We start from the raw sequence: 15,927 nt of genomic DNA, 5'->3' as shown, positions 1-15,927 counted from the left end.
GCGCCGCCGACACGCCCTAAGGGCGCGCTCGGGCCAGCGACTGTACCGCCGTCTGCGTAGCCTGCCACTCGGCACCGATGCCGCGGCCCACGGCGCCACCCAACGTATGCACGACCTCGAGGAGTCGTGCGCATTGATCCAAGTAGGCCGGCTCGGGCGTGTGTGCTGTGTAGACGCGGATCGACGAGAGCAGAGCTGATAGGCACTGTATAAAGAGCCCCACGCGCGTTGGCTGTGTCTCACTCTCCTCGCGCATCGTACGCACCACGTGCTCGATCAGGGCAAGGTGCGCGGCGGCAAAGGCCGCCGCATCGCGCGGCGTGCCGTGCGGCACTAGCGAGTCGTGCGGCGCGAGCGCCGCCGTCAGTGCTGGCAGCTCGTCTGCGCGGTACGCGGCCAGCCCATGGAACCAGACCATCACACACTCGGTCGCGCAGGCCGCCAGAGCCTGTGGATCCCACGCAGCAAGGCGCGCCGCGAATCGCACAGCGACAAGCCGCTTTTGGACGGGTGCCCGCAGCCGCTTCCACGACTCGTTGCCGAGCGTGAGGTACCCGCGCCAGTCGCGGCGGTTGTGGTACACGAGCACGCGCGCGCACTCGGCCCACGTATCGACGAGCAGGTCCACGCGCGCTTGCATCTCTGCCTGCGCCACGAGCGCCTCGAGAGCTGTGCGTGCGTCGGCGCGCGGCGCACTCGTCCATGAATCGAGCAGCTGGAACAGCGCGGGCGATAGGTGCGTGTGCAGCTGTCCAGCCAGGTCTGCATCCGGCGAGGGATCTGCCGCCTCGCCCAGCAGCGCATCGAGCGATGGGTCAGTGAGTAGGGTATCATCAAACTCGTCGTCCACGTCGTCGACGCCCGGTGCACGCGCCGACGGCACGGGCTGCAGCGCGAGCGTGCGCTGCGCAAGGAACGCACGCGTCACATGGAGCACCTCGACGGCCACGTCTGGCGGAGGCGCCTGCTGTAGCAGCTCGTGTGTCCACGCGGGATGCAGGAGCGCCAGGGGGGGATACACGGTGCGACCCGGGAAGCCGGGATGCTCGACGAGGTGCTGCACGGAGCGCACAAGCACAGCGACCATGCGTGTGAGCTCGCGCTGCGTCTGTGCGGCATGGCGCGCCGCGAGGCCGTCCGAGGGGTGCGGTGCGCCGGCCGCAGCTTGGAGCGCCTGCAGTACGTCGACGAGCCATGCCACGACAGGCTGCACGTCGAGGCCGTGGTGCCGGAACAGCGTGCCAGCGTATACCATGGCGCGGATGCATGCGATTTGGCTGGCCCGGTCCGCCGGCGTGAACGCAAGGAAGCTGCGGATCTGGCGCAGGCGGAGCAGCGCGGACGCCGGCTCGAAGTAGAGGAACAGCATCACGATCGAGTAATGGTTGAAGAGCTTGGCGCGCTCCGTCGACACGGGCGGGTCCGCCTGGGTAAACGGCATCACACGCACGGGCGTCATGCGCGAGAACAAGCGCGCGAGGCGCTGGCGGCCATCAGGCACCTGCTGCAGCTCGGCACTCGCGCGGCCGAGCAGCTGGAGGAAAACGTGGTAGGCGCTGCCCTGGGGCGGCGCGTCCAGGAGGCGCGACGCGTCAAAGTGGCGCAGGAACGGCGCAAAGTCGTGGTCGTGCTCGGACGGCAAGTCCTCCAGGGCATGCGCGTCGAAGACGTCGAAGAGGTGGCGCAACAGCGACTCCGAGTGCAGGAGCGGCCATTGCCAGCGCGTGCATAGGAGAAAGCAGCGGTGCAGGAGAACGTGAATGTAGGCATCGCGCTTCTGCAGGAGCTGGCGCGGCGCGGCGCGCTCGACGGGCGCATCGTACCGCAGGCGCACGCGCGCGAGCAGGGCCTGGATAGTGGCCCAGTGGGCACGCACATGAGGCGCGGGGCCTGCGACGCCAGCGGCGGCCGAGAAGAACGAGAGCGAGCACACGCCGAGCACAATGAGCCACGCACGCTCGCAGCGCACGAGCGCGGAGCACGGCGTGAGCGCAAAGTAGTCGTCCGCCGCCGCAGCGAGCACGTCCCAGAACGCTTCGTCATCAATCCGCCCCAGGACATGGACCGCATGCACCCACAGCTCCGCCGTGAGGTCAGTGAGTGGCGTGCGATCCGCCTCGGCGATGTGCGCGAGCGTGCGCGCAAGGCCGCTGGCCAGCAGGCGGAGCATGAGCGGCTGCGCCACGTCGAGCACGGGCACGGGCGTGCAGGCGCCGAGCTGCCACACCCGCCACTGCACCTCGACGCGGAACCACAGCAGCAGCAGGGTCGGCTCGACCGGTAGCGCGCGCTGCAGCTGCGCCTGCGCCCACGCACACAGCATCTCACTCGCTGCGCCGACCTCAAAGGCGCCGGCGAGCGCGACGCCCTCGCGGGGGTAGCGTGCCGCCTGCATCGAGAGCCACGTGCCGAGAAAGTGCACAAGGGGGCGCCACAGGCGCGTGTCGTCTAGACGCTCGCCCAGCGCTGCCAGGGTCGCGCCCACATCGTCCATGCTCATGTGGTCGTGCAGGGTATGGCCCAGCACATGGCAGGTGAGTGGCGCAGGCGGAACCGTGCCATGCAGCAGAGCGTGCAGGCGTCCCCGGCCCAGATCCGTGTCCGCCGCGAATCGCACGCCGAGGGGGGGCGGCGCGACGCCGAGATCCACCTCCACATGCAAGAGGCCGTCCCAGTGCAGGAGCGCCTGCAGGTCGTCGCGCCACGCGGGCGGTGCGGCGTGCCATGCGGCTGGGAGGGCCGGGGCGGGTGCTGCACGGGGAGAGCGTGCCGGTTCGGGGCCACCGGCGTTCCGCGCCCCGCGCCCTGCGCCCCGCGATACGCGCCGCGGGTGCGTGGGCGTAGCGATCGGGGCAGCGGCACGTGCCTCGCGACGCAGGTCCAGCGCAGGATGCGCCGGTGGCACGTACGGCAGACGCGACACGAGGTCCCGCCGCTGCGTCGGCACGCCGTGGATGTGGCCGGCGCCAGGGAGCACATAGGTGCCGGCGTGGTGCGCCTGGGCGCGTGGCGTTGGCGACGCGTCTCGACGCCCGGTCAGCCAGGTCGGCAGGGTCGTGCGTGCGCTGCGCCGCGCGCCTGGGGATCCCTTGCTGCGTGCTGTGCTGCGTGCGGACGCAGGGGCTCGGCGTGCGCGCTGAGCCGTAGCGCGTGAGAGCATGCGATCGATCACGTCGCCTTCGCGCACGGGCGACGGCGCTCGGCGTCGCACGGCCCACCAGCGCAGGTCCGCGTTGCGGAGGCGGGGTGAGGGCGGCGGTGGGGTGTCCGAGGCAGACTCGCTCGATGACACGTCGCTGAGAAGGGGCGCACGCGCCGCCTCGGCGGTGTGGCGGAGTCGGCGCCGCGACTCGCCGGGCTGGAGTGCGCTGTGTGGCTCGGCGCGGGGCCGTGCAGGCACTTCGTCGTCCGAGTCGCTGGAGACGCCATGCCGCATCGCCCGCAGGTCATCAATGCAGGCACGCGCCATGTGAACAGGCATCATGCGCTTGAGCACACGGAACCGCCGCTCATAGTCCGTGCTATCCGAGGAGGACGGCGATGGCGGCGCTGGACTCGCGCGCGCCGAGCGCGGCGAGCTCGCGGAGGGTATCGGTGGATCGGTGGCAGACGGCGAGCGCGTGCGCCTTGGCGGTGAGAGCGACGGCGACGCTGTCTTGCGCGCCTCGGACTCCTCCAAGAGGGGCCGGCGGCGCCACTCGCGCTGGGACACGACGGCGTCCTGCCAATCATTCGCGTACAGCTCGCGGCGGTACCGCAGAGCCTCGATGGTATATGGGTGAATCTGTGCGATATTGCGCGTGCGCAGGTGGTGGCGCGGCGCCGGCGCCGGCGCCGGCGTCGCTGGCGGCGGCGGGGCAGCCGAGGCACGCGCGCGACGGCGCGGCTCGGTGCCAAACAGAGTATGGTGGCGTGAGCAGCGACTCGTATCGACGAGATCGCCAGCGCCACTATCGCTGCCCCACCCCACCGCCTCCTCCGCATCGGACGTGCCGACGACGGGGCCGGAGCCGCGCGCAGGCATCGCAAGACGCGCGAGGCCTGCGCGGTGGGTGCGTGGAGGCGACGGAACACGGGCCACGTGGTACTATGGCGTACAGAGCGGCGGCGCTGGCGAACGCAGCAGCGACTTGAGCCACGCCGCCGCTGGCGACGGCGGCGCGAACGCAAGACGTCTCGGCGTCGTGGGCGCAGAGTCCTGTACGGGCGACTCCTCGCGCGCAGGCGGCGCCGTTGTCTTTGTGCGAACTTGCACGCGCGGCGTCGAGGGACTGTCCTGCGGCACACTCACGATCGACCAGCGACGGTCGTGCGCCGGGTGCGTGGCGTCCTGGGGAACGGACATGAGCACGGGCAGAGGTACGACGGGCGGCGCGAGCGAGGCCAGCGGGTCCGGCCCGCTGACCGTGTGGGCCTCGGAATGCTGCAGCCGAGGCGCGTGATGGAACGTCGAGCGGAAACACGCGACACACGCGCGTGTGCGCACATCCGCATGGAGATCTCCGGCGGCACGGATCCGGAAGTAGTTCGATGCACAGGCATGGCAGAATACGTGGCCGCAGAGACGGCAATGGTGTTTGCGGCGCCATAGCGTGAATGGCTCGCCACACCGCCGACAGCGTGCCGCCAGGCTGTCGGGGACCCACACGGGCGCGAGGTAGTGCTCGAGCGCGGGCAGGTCTTCGTTGCGGCCAAAGAGGGGCGCGGAGAGCGAGGAGGACGCATGCGGCTGTGCCTCGCCAGGGGATAGGCTGAGGTGCGCGGCAGGCGTAGCGAGCTCTTCGTCGAGCGCGTCGCTGCTCGCGGACGACGAGAGCGACGCTGGCCGCGACGCAAGCTCTGTGCTCTGGCGCATCGACGGGAGGCTCGCGCGGTACTCGTCCTGTGCCTCGCGGATCGCCGCGACCCAGCGCTGCTGGCAGCCGCGCGTCGGCGCATAGAGCGAGAAGCTGCAGTGGGGCGAGAGGACCTCGAACCTGTGCCGCAAGACTGCGCGGGGGTCCGCGTGCATCGCGGCCAGGTTGGGCATGCTGGCCGACGCGGGGAGACTCGGCGACGCAGCAGGCGCGCCTGCGCCCACACGGAGCGGCAGGTCGTCGTAGCCAATGACGGTCAAGTCCGTGAGAGGCAGCTTGTGCGTGAGGTATTGCATGCTCATCCGCGGCAGGCGGTGCAGACTTGTCGCTGCGGGAGCGACGGGCGCATCGGCTGCGTCGCTGTACGATGAGCGCGGGCGCTCAAGCGGCGCCTCGAGGTCCGTGGGAGCGACCGAGTCGGCGCTGGCACTCGATACGACGAGACAGTCGGAAAATAGGTAGAGGCATCGCGGCTGGATATCCTTGCGGCGTGTCTTGAGCAGGGTGCCATACTTGAGCAGGCGGCGCCCAGGCACGACGAGCGGCTCCTTGAGGCCCAGAAGCGTGCGCTGCAGCTCGAGGGCCGTGAGGGTAAGCTCGTGCTGCCGCATGTGCTCGTTAATGTACGAAGCCGTGTGGTCCACGACCGTGTACGACTGGCGCAGCAGCGCATAGTCGCGGTGCCACTCGGGCGTGTGGACGAGTAGGCCATGCAGCAGGAGCTTGTAGCGCGGCACGCGCTGTACAATCGTGAGCATCTGCGCCTCGAGTCCCAGGGCCATCGCGCGCTGGTGCTCCGCGTGCGTCTTCTGGTTGGCATCGGTGAGAAAGCGCCGGAAACGCTCGTTGCCGCGGCGCTCCGCCTCGATGCTCTGCATCGCCTGCGAGAAGTTCTGCATGAAGAGCGAATACATCTTGAGGAACGGCGCGATGGGCGCGAGCAGGTCGCCAACCTCGTCCTGCAGTGGGTCCCACGGCGCGTCCACAGGACTCCCGTCGCCCACGCGCTCGTCGAGGCGGCACAGCAGCTCCTTGCTGAGCTGCAGGATATCGTAAAAGTTGGCAAACATGCGGTTCAGCGCACTGCGCGACACAATCGGTACAGGCTGCTGGGCGGCAGTGAGCAGAGGGGTATAATAGTACGTGTCGATCAGGCATAAGCCCCGGACGTAGGCTTTCTCCGAGTCGTACAGCTCGAGCGCCAAGGCGCGGCGCTGCGTCATCTGGCGCTGCAGGGCCGGCGTGTGAGCGAGGGCGTCGACGTCAGAGGCCGTGTGGCGATGCCGCGAGGTACCTGGGCCAGGCTCGCGAGGCACCATACGTGTCCACGCCAGGGCCTGGGACATGTCCTCGCCCAGTGACAGACGACGATCCATATTCGAGAGCATGAGCACGGACGAGCGGGGGCGCGTAACGAACGTCCGGCTCCGTTGCCGCGTGGCCGGCACACCGGGTGCCGGCAGCGGAGGATCCAGGTGCATGTCCACCAGGTGGCGTCCAGCCCTGCTCACCGCCACGAGCGCTTGGGTCGTGTTGTTCGCCGCCGTCTACCGCGCCTGCCAGGCACGCGCAGGGACGTGTCACGTGCTATGTCGCGCGCGAGGGGTATCTATGACGCTAAGCACGGCGGCCGTCCGCGCCGCGGCCCGACTCGGGCATCCCTGGCATCGGAGGCATGCCCGGCATCGGGGGCATGCCCGGCATTGGGGGCATGCCCGGCATTGGAGGCATACCCGTCATCGGTGGCATCGCCGCCCAGCGCGGATCCTGCTCCTTCGACAACGCGCCCGACACTGCATTAGTCATAGATACGTACTCAGCGCCATCATCAGCTCGGGGCCCGACGCCTCGTACTGGTACGTGTTCTTCCAAAGGCGCGCGAGGCGCTCCCAGTGTGCGGAGTTGGTCGGGTCAAAGGTAGACTGGTCAAAGGCACGTAGGTCCTCGGGCTCTGCTGGGCCACGCGATCCCGCGCGGGGCGCGCCGGGGCCTGCAGCGCCCATCGGCGAGCGCACCGGCTCGGGCTGGGGGCTCGGCACAGAGGAGGCAGGGGCCGGGGCCGGCGGGGCCGGCGCACCTGCGCTTGCGGGCGGCGCCTGCCCGAGGAGCGCCAGTACATGCGGGGGTAGCTGGGGCGCCGCGGCTGGCGCTGGCGCCGAGGCGGTCCGCGTCGGGGGCACAGGCGCTGGCGCTGGGGGGGGCGCCGTTCGTGGGGCCGCCGGTGGGGGCGCCGCCCGTGTGGGCGCTGGTGCCTCGGTGCGTGTGCCATGGTCGAGGATGCGCTGCAGGACGGGCGCAGGGAAGGTGGCCGCGCGGCTCCAGATATCCACGACCTTGCGGACCTTCTCGCGCTGTTCAGGCGGCACATGGCGTAGGCTGTCGATGCCGACCTGCACGGCCGGCTCGTGCAACGCGCGCAGCAGGGCCGCGGCGTTGGCAGCGAGCGCCGCGGGGTCGTCTTTCGACGCCATGGCCGTGCCGCCGCGGCGCGCTAGTTCCTGCGCATGTCGTGCAATGGCATCGAATAGGTAGAGCGACACGAGCTTGGTCGATGCGCTAGCGCGCATGTGCGCTTTGAGCATGGTCGCAGCCAGGCCGCTGGGGTCCTGCGGTCAGTACCGTCACGTACGCGCAGGGCATCTGTAGCGCTGTCGGTCACACGATGAACGCGCGAGCCAGAGAGCTTGTTCTGTGCAATCGTCTCGTACAGGAGCGTAGCGAAGGACTGGGTCAGCGGTGCGCACGTACCGCCACGTCCGACATGTCGACAGTGACCTACGGCGCCGGCGGCGGCCGCGCACGACGAGCTACATATTTCCCCAATGTATGCCACGTGAGCGAAGACCGCCCCTTCCTCCACGCCGCCATGGTGTATGTGAAGCGGTGGAGCGAGTTCAAGGCGCGCGCGCTCGCGCTGCAAGCGGCGCAGCCGGAGCGTGTACGTAGAAACTACTTACGCAGACACGCCTTGTGCTCAAGGTGCAGCCCAAGACACAGACGCTCGTTGTGAAGATCACAGACGACCACGTCGTACGTCGCCCGCGCTGACGCAGACGCTCAAGTACCGAGCCAAGTCGCAGATCATCCTGAACCGCTTTGACGAGCTGCAGCGACTGCTGCTCGAGGCGATGTCGGGCATCGAGGCGCCGCCGCCCGCGCCGGAGCCGGCCAGCGCCGCGCCGCCCGCGCCCGCGCCGAAGAGCGGCGGCAAGAAGAAAAAAGGCAAGAAAAAGTGATGTACTATAAGGCGCCGGCGCCATGGAGTACGCCTTCCAAAAGGCCGCGATCGTGCAGGTCCTGTAGAGTATCCAAGCCACCCTGCTGTCAGTGAGAGAGCGTACCACCAGGTGGGAGCCCGTGAGCACCTTCGGGTAGGTGCGATGGCCCGTGAGTGCCCACAGCAGCGGCGCTATGTGCGTAAAGTCGTAGCGCAAGTCGACCTCATACACGGTAAAGTTCGCCCCGTAGTCGGTCAGCAGGCTCTTGGCACCGCGCGAGTATGGGCAGTACGACTTGGAGAAGACGGTGAGCGGCTCCAGCTGCAAATGGTACATTTCCCAGGCGATCGGGCTGTGCAAGTAGCGCTTGACGTCCCCGAGGTCCCCGCCGTGGATGCGCTTGAGCTCCGTAAGGAACTGCACATGCGCATCGTCCGGCCACGCGCCCGGCTCGAGCCACGCAGCCCACTCGCGCCACACCGACTCGTCGACGCGGAATGACGGCTCGCGCAGATGCTCGATCAGCAAGGTCGTCAGGTCACGCCGCGACGGGTACGGCTCGCCATTGCGACCTTCATGGCCGCCCGGCGGGCTTGGAATGCCTGGGATGGCACCAGGCGTCGTGCGCAGCAGCTTGCGAATGTCAGGATCGACGCGCTTGCGCCGCAGGCTCGGCGCAGGCATCGCCGATGGGTCGACCCACAGCCACACACACACGCACACGAGGACGAACGTGGCGAAGAGGAGCGTTTTCCGCCGTCGGAACCATGCGACTGGCAGTGCCACACGGGCCGCGTGGCTGTCGTCGCGCGCCGCGCCCGCGGCGCGCATGTCGATGCGCGTCTCGCCCATCGCACGAGAACGGGCGTTGCGCGGCACGGCCCGGCGGGCGACGTGGGGATGTGGAGTTCGGCCGACTTTTTTTTTGCTCGCCGCGAGCGCCTCGTTGCCACCCACCGTGCACGATGAGGGTGGAGCACTGCTACTTCTGCTCGGCGCCGTCGTACCCTGGGCGGGGCATTACGTTTGTACGCAACGATGCCAAGGTGTTCCGCTTCTGCAAGTCGAAATGCCACAAGAACTTTAAGATGAAGCGCAACCCGCGCAAGGTGCGCTGGACCAAGGCGTTCCGCAAGGCGCACGGCAAGGAAATGACCGTCGATACCACGCTCGAGTTCGAGAAGCGCCGCAACATCCCTGTGCGCTACGACCGCGAGCTTGTGCAGGCGACGCTTGCTGCGATGCAGCGCATCCAGGAAATCAAGGCGCGCCGCGAGCGTGCGTTTTACCGTGCGCGCATGGCGAAGGCCGCGGGCGGCAGCGTCCAGGCCAAGGCCAAGGCCGTCGACCGCCTCGCCGTGCACCGGCACGAGCACCTGCGCCGTGCGATCCAGGCCGATGCCAAGCGCCCCAAGGTCAAGGTCGCCGCGCGCAAGAGCGCGCTGGTCCGCGCCGGCGACGACGGCCTCTCGATGGGCATGCACATGGACTAGCTACCTGTACCATAGCTATAGCGACCCCCAGAGCTTGAACGTGCGCCCCCACTCGCCACTCGCAATATACTGCCCGTCGGCGCTAATGTCCACGCTCATCACCTTGCCCGAGTCGCCGCGCAGCGACTGGACCAGCTGCCAGTCGTCGGCACTCCACAGCTTGACGAGCCCGTCGTACCCCGCCGTGGCAAAGTAGAGGCCTGAGCGCCGCAGCGCTGGCGCATCGCCTGCGTCGTCCACATCCATCGACACGTCGCTGCCGGCCCACCAGGGCGCCGGTGCACGGGGCCGCTCACTCGCCGCGGTGAAGAAGCGCACATCCGCCACGGACGAGCGGTGCGCAGGAATCGTGTAGACGGTGCTGAGCGTGCGCAGATCCCACACACGCACCGTATCGTCGCCGGACGCCGAGAGCAGGTGGTAGCCGTTCGGCGCGAAGGCAAGGCTGAGGATCTCGCGCGCATGGCCATCGAGCACCATGGCCGTGCGCCCGGTGCGTGTGTCCCACAGGCGCCCGATCGCATCGAGGCCGCCCGACGCTACGAGCGAGCCATCGCCGTGGACATCAATCGCATACACCGCGCGGCTGTGGCCTTCCTGGAGCAGGAGCTCGAGCCCGCGCTCCACGTCCCAGAGGCGCCACGTTCCGTCGTACGAGGCACTCACGAGATAGTCACCCATCGGGTGGAACGCTGTGCGACACACACGCGCCTCGTGGCCGCGCAGCGTGCGCAGGAGAGGCCGCTCGTCCGCGAGCGACCAGAGGCACACGGTGCCATCGCCCGCGCCCGTCGCAAGGTTCACCGCGCTCGGCGTCTGCGTGAGTGTGGCGCACGGGTGCCACGCCAGGCCGCTTATGCGGTCCTCGTGACCCGCGAGTGCCGCGCCGCGGGCCGTCGCATTCGGCAGCGACCACAGCGCCGCGTGGCCAGACCATGATCCAGTCGCCAGGATGGACGCGTCTGGCGCAAAGCGCACCATGGAGATGGGCCGCGATCCGGCGATCTGCGAGCCGAGCAGCTGGCACGTCTTGAGGGGCTCGAGCACTTGTTTGCGGAGCTGTGCGACGTCCTGCATCGACACACGCGCCTCGCGGCGCTGGTACGCGCGGCGCGCCTTGGCGCGCGAAAGGGAGTCCATCGCGATGCGCCGCCGCGCGACGAGGAGGTCAGTAGAGCCCTCGGTGTAGAATTCCTCCTCGTCCTCGTCCGCCGCCTCGGCGGACGGCGCGTGCGACAAGTTCACGGCATTTTTCCCGTGGCGCGCGATCAGCACCTGCAAAAGACGCGCGCGCCGGTCCGGCTCGCGCTCGCCAAACAGGGTCATAGGCTCGCCATACTGCCGCAGGCGCTCGCGCACCTGGACGTCAGAGGTGGGCACCGGCACCTGGTGCGCGAGTTTGCGCTGCTCCAGCATAGCATGTAGCGCCGCATCCCCGGCACTGACCGGCGCGGGCGCCAGGTCTGTACCGAGATCGTCCAAGGCGATCCCCGCCTCGTCCGCCATGCACGCGATCGACGGCGACGAGCCGCGTGGACGGCCTGGTAGGGCATCACGTGATGGAAGACAAGGCGGCAGGGCCGGCGGCGGGCCTTGGACGTCGACGATGGCGGGAGACGCACTGACTGCGGAGCAGGTGCTCGCGCGCCTCGATGCCGCGGGTGGAGAGATTCAAGACACGCGCACTATGGCGCCGGTGCAGCCGCTGACGCAGGCGGCGTGCGCGGCGGGCGTGGAGCAGAGCACGAGCGAGGCGCAGGACCGCGAGGCCCTGCAGGCCGAGGAGGCCGCGCACAAGGCGGCGGCGACGTGGCAGCTGTCGCTGCAGGGTGTCCTGCTTTCGCTGCAGAGCAAGGAGATGGTCGTGTTTTCGAGTGTGGAGCAGCAGCACCTGTTTCTCACGCTGGACGGCCGCCAGACGGTGCGCCTCGGTGCGCCGGAACACCGGCTGTGGACGCTGCTCCCGGCGTCTGGAGAGGGCCTCGCGCAGGCGGAGCTGGAGGCGGCGCTCGGCGCGGACGTGTTCAAGCTTGCGCAGGCGCGTGCGTTCCGCAACCGCATTGCGCGGCGCCTGCCTGACGGCACCTTTGCGCGCGCGGAAAGTACGCTGGGCGGGACGGTCGCCGACACGACGCGGGCGGAGCTGCTCGAGATTGCGCGGACCGGCACGCTCGCGGCGCCGGGTGCTGACAAGACGATCGCCGAGCTGAAGAAGCGCAAGATGCTGGGCCAGCGCAAGTTCCTCTACTTTTCGGTCGCGAAGGGCCCGCAGTTTGCGCTCACCGTGCAGAAACTCGAGACGGACCTCACGGCCGATATGCTGGCGTCCGGCGCGTGGAAAGACGCGGCATTCAAGAAGTACAACTTCGACGCGGAGGGCGTGCTGCCGCCCGCCGGTGCGCTGCACCCCCTGCTCAAGGTGCGCGAGGAGTTCCGGCACATCTTCTTCGACATGGGCTTTAGCGAGATGCCGACGAACCGGTTTGTCGACTCGAGCTTCTGGTGCTTCGACTCGATCTTTGTGCCACAGCAGCACCCAGCGCGCGACGTGCAGGACACGTTCTTTGTCGCGGACCCGCCGGCGGCGAAGCATGTGCCGGAAGAGTACCTGCAGCGCGTTATTGACGTGCACGAAAAGGGCGCGTTTGGCTCGATTGGCTACCGCTATCCATTTGACCGCGCGGTCACCGAGAAGCTCGTGCTGCGCACGCACACCACGGCCGTGTCGTCCGCGATGCTGTACCAGATCGCGAACCAGCCGGGCGGCTTCCGTCCCGCCAAGCTGTTCTCGATCGACCGCGTGTTCCGCAACGAGGCCGTGGACGCGACGCACCTCGCCGAGTTCCACCAGGTCGAGGGCGTCGTGGCCGACTACGGCATCACCCTCGGCGACCTGATCGGGTTCATGCAGGTCTTCTTCGCCAAGATGGGCGTACACAACCTGCGCTTCAAGCCCGCATACAACCCGTACACCGAGCCCAGCCTCGAGATCTTCTCGTACCATGCGGGTCTCCGCAAGTGGGTCGAAATCGGCAACAGCGGCATGTTCCGCCCCGAGATGCTGCGCCCCATGGGCCTCCCAGAGGGCGTCAACGTGCTCGGATGGGGCCTCAGTCTCGAGCGCCCCACCATGATCCGCTACGGCATCCGCGACATTCGCCAGCTCGTCGGCCACAAGGTGCCCCTCGACCAGGTGGAGCGGGCGCCTGCCGTGCGCTTCTAGTCGGTAGCTTCCTTCTTCCCTCCACAATGCTGTTGCCTCGCCTCGCTGCGCGCGCCGCGCGCTGGGCGCCCAGGCGGTGCCTGCACATGGCACGCTCCGACACGGCGTCGGCCACGGCGCTCGCGCGCGGTGTCCCGCTCGCCGTGGAGCGCGACCACCAGGTGCTGCACGACTTGCTCGATCGCCCAGCGCAGGTCCATGCGCAGGGCGCGCCGACCGGTCTCTTCCAAATCGACCATCTGCGCACGCCCGGCGACTTTGGCGTGCTCGCACAGCGCACGCTCGTGCGGTGCCAGCTCCTTGTCAACCGGCTTGCGCGCGCGGCGGCGCCCGATGCGCCACGCGCCGAACTCGCGAGCGTCGTGCGCCACCTCGACCGACTCAGCGACATGCTGTGTGGCGTGATCGACATGGCGGAGCTCGTGCGCCACGCGCACCCCGAGGGCGCTTGGGCCGAGGCGGCGAACGCTGCGTACGAGTACCTGTGCAACTTTATGAACGTGCTCAACACGCACACGGGCCTCTACGAGGCCCTGCGCCGCGCCATGGCCGATGCAGACGTGTGGCGCGCCCTGTCGGAGGAGGCGCGCGCCGTCGCGATCATCTTTCTGCGCGACTTTGAAAAGTCGGGTATCCATCTGCCGCCGCACGAGCGCGAGCGCTTCGTGCAGCTCAGCGACGAGATCATGGTGCTCGGCCGCGCCTTTCTCCAGGACATGGCAACGGGCGCGAGTGACGCGCCCGTTGCGTTTCCCGTCGAGCTGCTGCGTGGCCTCGACACGTCGCCGCTCGGCCTGCGCACCGGCCTGCTCAGCCGCGCGCGCGCTGTGCCGGTCATGCCCGGGTCGTGGGAGGTGCACTACATCGCGAGGCATGCGCCTGACGCGCGCGCGCGGCGCCTTGCGTACGAGATTTCGTACACGGGGCGTACGCAGCCTGTGCAAGTGCTGGAGCAGCTGCTGCGCACGCGCTACGCGCTCGCGACGCTCACCGGCAAGCACAGCTTCGCTGAGATGGCGCTCGTCGATAAGATGGCCGGGACGCCCGCACATGCTGAGCGCTTCCTGCACCGGATCGCCGCGGCGCAGCGCCCGGCCGCCGAGCGAGTGATGGCGGAGCTCTCGCGCCTGAAGCAGGAGCAGGAAGGCTCCTCGCAGCTCGCGCTGTGGGACCGTGAGTACTATGCGGACGCGTACCTCCAGCAGTATCAGCCGGCGCACCTCGCGCCACTCTCGCCGTACCTATCGCTCGGCTCGGTGTTTGCGGGCCTCTCGCGCCTGTTCTATCTCTTGTACGGTATTCACTTCCGCGCCGCAGAGGTACAGCCCGGCGAGGTGTGGTGCCGCGACGTGCTCAAGCTCGACGTCGTGGACGAGCGCGAAGGCGGCGTGATTGGCGCGATCTATTGCGACCTGTTTAGCCGTGCAGGCAAACCGCCCAGCGCGGCCCACTACACGGTGCGCTGCTCGCGCCGCCTGGACTGGGACGACGCGCAGGACGACGTGGCGCTGGGAGCGAGCGAGGGGCTCCCGGCCGACATTGACACGGAGCCGCTGCTCGGCGTACATGGTGTCACGGCGCGCGGGCGGCCCGGCCGGTTCCAGCTGCCGGTCGTTGTGCTCATGACCGACTTTGCTGCGCCGACGGCGGGCGTCGGCGGCGCGACGCTGCTGCGCTGGCACGATGTCGAGACGCTCTTCCACGAGATGGGGCACGCGCTGCATTCGATGATCGGGCGCACCGAGTACCACAACGTCTCAGGCACGCGCTGCGCGACCGACTTTGTCGAGTTGCCGTCGATCCTCATGGAGCACTTCCTCACGGACCCGAGCGTCGTGGAGCTCACCGCGCACCACCACCAGAGCGGCGCGCCGCTGCCATACCCACAGCTCGAGGCGCATCTACACGCGCAGCGCCGCCTTGACGTGCTGGATGCGCACCAGCAGATCCTCCTCGCCACCATCGATCAGCAGTACCACTCGGCACGCGCGGGCGACGCCCACTTCAGCACATCGCGCGAGCTCGAGCGCGTGCAGCGCGACATGGGCCTGTTCCCCCCCGTGCCAGACGCGACGTGGCAGGGGCAGTTTGGGCACCTGTTTGGCTACGGCGCGACGTACTACAGCTACCTGCTCGACCGCGCGATCGCGGCGCGTGTATGGGCGCAGGTGTTCCGCCCGGACCCCCTCTCGCGCGAGGCCGGGGAGCGGTACAAGACGGAGGTGCTGCGCTACGGCGGCGGGAAGAACCCATGGCACATGCTCGCGACGCTCCTGCGTGATGATACATTGGCCGAGGGCGACGCACGTGCCATGGAGGCCATCGGCCGATGGGGTCTAGCGCCACCCGCAGCCCCGTAGCTTGCATAGTCATCATGATCATTCTGGTGCGTGCGCATCCTAACCCCAGCACCACCTGAACCACTCGCGCTCGCAGCGCATCCTGTGGATCCTCGAGGAGCTTGGCCTGCCGTACGAGATCAAGCGCTACGAACGTGGCGCTGATCATCTCGCGCCCAAGTCGCTCCGCGAGGTGCACCCCCTGGGTAAGAGCCCGGTGATCGAGGACACGGAGCGCGGCAAGGTCGTTGCGGAGAGCGGCGCAATCGTCAGTGCGTGCTGGCTGCTGACCCAGACTACCTGATCAAGTACTATGGCGAGGGCCGCGGCGTGCCTGCCAAAGAGCGGGAGGACGACAACGACTTTTGGACGCAGTTCAGCGAAGCCAGCCTCATGCCGACACTCGTCATGTCGCTCATCTTCCTCCTCGCGCCGCAGCAGGCGCCCTTCTTTGTGCGCCCGCTCGTCTCGCTTGTGTTTGGGCAGGTGAGCACGCGCTTCGTGGGCCCCGACCTGAAGCGCAAGATTGCCTTCACGCAGGGCGCCCTCGAGAAGGAGAGCGCCGATGGCCGCGCATGGTTCGCAGGAGGCGACAAGGACGGCAATCCGACCGCGGCCGACTACCAGATGCTCTTTGTTCTCGAGGCCATAACATCTGGGCGCATTGACCAGGAGCTGGTGCCTGACTCGTTCCGCAACTGGGTCGAGATGGTGCACAAGCGCCCTGCCTACATTCGTGCCTACGAGAAGGGCGGCGCCTATGACTATGCGAAGCTGTAGCTCCCGCCACCGAACGGT

General features: G+C 68.5%; 7 protein-coding genes and 1 pseudogene across 8 annotated transcripts; 5 read left to right on the top strand and 3 right to left on the bottom strand.

The window, feature by feature from the left end:
• Positions 1-16: 16 nt before the first annotated feature.
• Positions 17-6,337, bottom strand: MSY001_2291 (uncharacterized protein; the record flags this gene model as incomplete). Its single annotated transcript, XM_018884135.1, has 2 exons — positions 17-4,041; positions 4,099-6,337. The coding sequence occupies 2 exons, from the start codon at positions 6,335-6,337 to the stop codon at positions 17-19; spliced, it is 6,264 nt and encodes a 2,087-aa protein (XP_018740825.1).
• Positions 6,338-6,658: 321 nt separating this feature from the next.
• MSY001_2290 (uncharacterized protein) lies at positions 6,659-7,619 on the bottom strand (the record flags this gene model as incomplete). Its single annotated transcript, XM_018884134.1, has 3 exons — positions 6,659-7,462; positions 7,486-7,581; positions 7,605-7,619. The coding sequence occupies 3 exons, from the start codon at positions 7,617-7,619 to the stop codon at positions 6,659-6,661; spliced, it is 915 nt and encodes a 304-aa protein (XP_018740824.1).
• Positions 7,620-7,722: 103 nt separating this feature from the next.
• Positions 7,723-8,092, top strand: MSY001_2289 (uncharacterized protein; the record flags this gene model as incomplete). The annotated part of the gene is made up of 3 exons (XM_018884133.1): positions 7,723-7,794; positions 7,818-7,886; positions 7,910-8,092. The coding sequence occupies 3 exons, from the start codon at positions 7,723-7,725 to the stop codon at positions 8,090-8,092; spliced, it is 324 nt and encodes a 107-aa protein (XP_018740823.1).
• A 947-nt stretch (positions 8,093-9,039) lies between these two features.
• On the top strand, positions 9,040-9,567 carry MSY001_2288 (uncharacterized protein; the record flags this gene model as incomplete). The annotated part of the gene is made up of 1 exon (XM_018884132.1): positions 9,040-9,567. One exon carries the CDS (start codon positions 9,040-9,042, stop codon positions 9,565-9,567), a length of 528 nt encoding a protein of 175 aa, XP_018740822.1.
• Positions 9,568-9,582: 15 nt separating this feature from the next.
• On the bottom strand, positions 9,583-11,073 carry MSY001_2287 (uncharacterized protein; the record flags this gene model as incomplete). The annotated part of the gene is made up of 1 exon (XM_018884130.1): positions 9,583-11,073. One exon carries the CDS (start codon positions 11,071-11,073, stop codon positions 9,583-9,585), a length of 1,491 nt encoding a protein of 496 aa, XP_018740821.1.
• Positions 11,074-11,173: 100 nt separating this feature from the next.
• On the top strand, positions 11,174-12,790 carry MSY001_2286 (uncharacterized protein; the record flags this gene model as incomplete). Its single annotated transcript, XM_018884129.1, has 1 exon — positions 11,174-12,790. One exon carries the CDS (start codon positions 11,174-11,176, stop codon positions 12,788-12,790), a length of 1,617 nt encoding a protein of 538 aa, XP_018740820.1.
• An 86-nt stretch (positions 12,791-12,876) lies between these two features.
• MSY001_2285 (uncharacterized protein) lies at positions 12,877-15,150 on the top strand (the record flags this gene model as incomplete). The annotated part of the gene is given in 2 exon segments (XM_018884128.1): positions 12,877-12,984; positions 12,997-15,150. 2 exon segments carry the CDS (start codon positions 12,877-12,879, stop codon positions 15,148-15,150), a joined length of 2,262 nt encoding a protein of 753 aa, XP_018740819.1.
• A 14-nt stretch (positions 15,151-15,164) lies between these two features.
• MSY001_2284 lies at positions 15,165-15,909 on the top strand (annotated as a pseudogene). Its single transcript is given in 3 exon segments — positions 15,165-15,176; positions 15,200-15,397; positions 15,403-15,909. Coding segments are annotated over 3 exon segments (717 nt in total).
• The last annotated feature ends 18 nt before the right edge of the window (positions 15,910-15,927 follow it).

Source organism: Malassezia sympodialis, genomic scaffold (genome assembly GCF_000349305.1).
Source record: "Malassezia sympodialis ATCC 42132 genomic scaffold, msy_sf_10, whole genome shotgun sequence".
In the NCBI taxonomy this organism is placed as follows: Eukaryota; Fungi; Basidiomycota; class Malasseziomycetes; order Malasseziales; family Malasseziaceae; genus Malassezia; species Malassezia sympodialis.
Note: the sequence above shows the minus strand (reverse complement) of the source record. Positions and strands in the feature narration are given on the sequence as shown.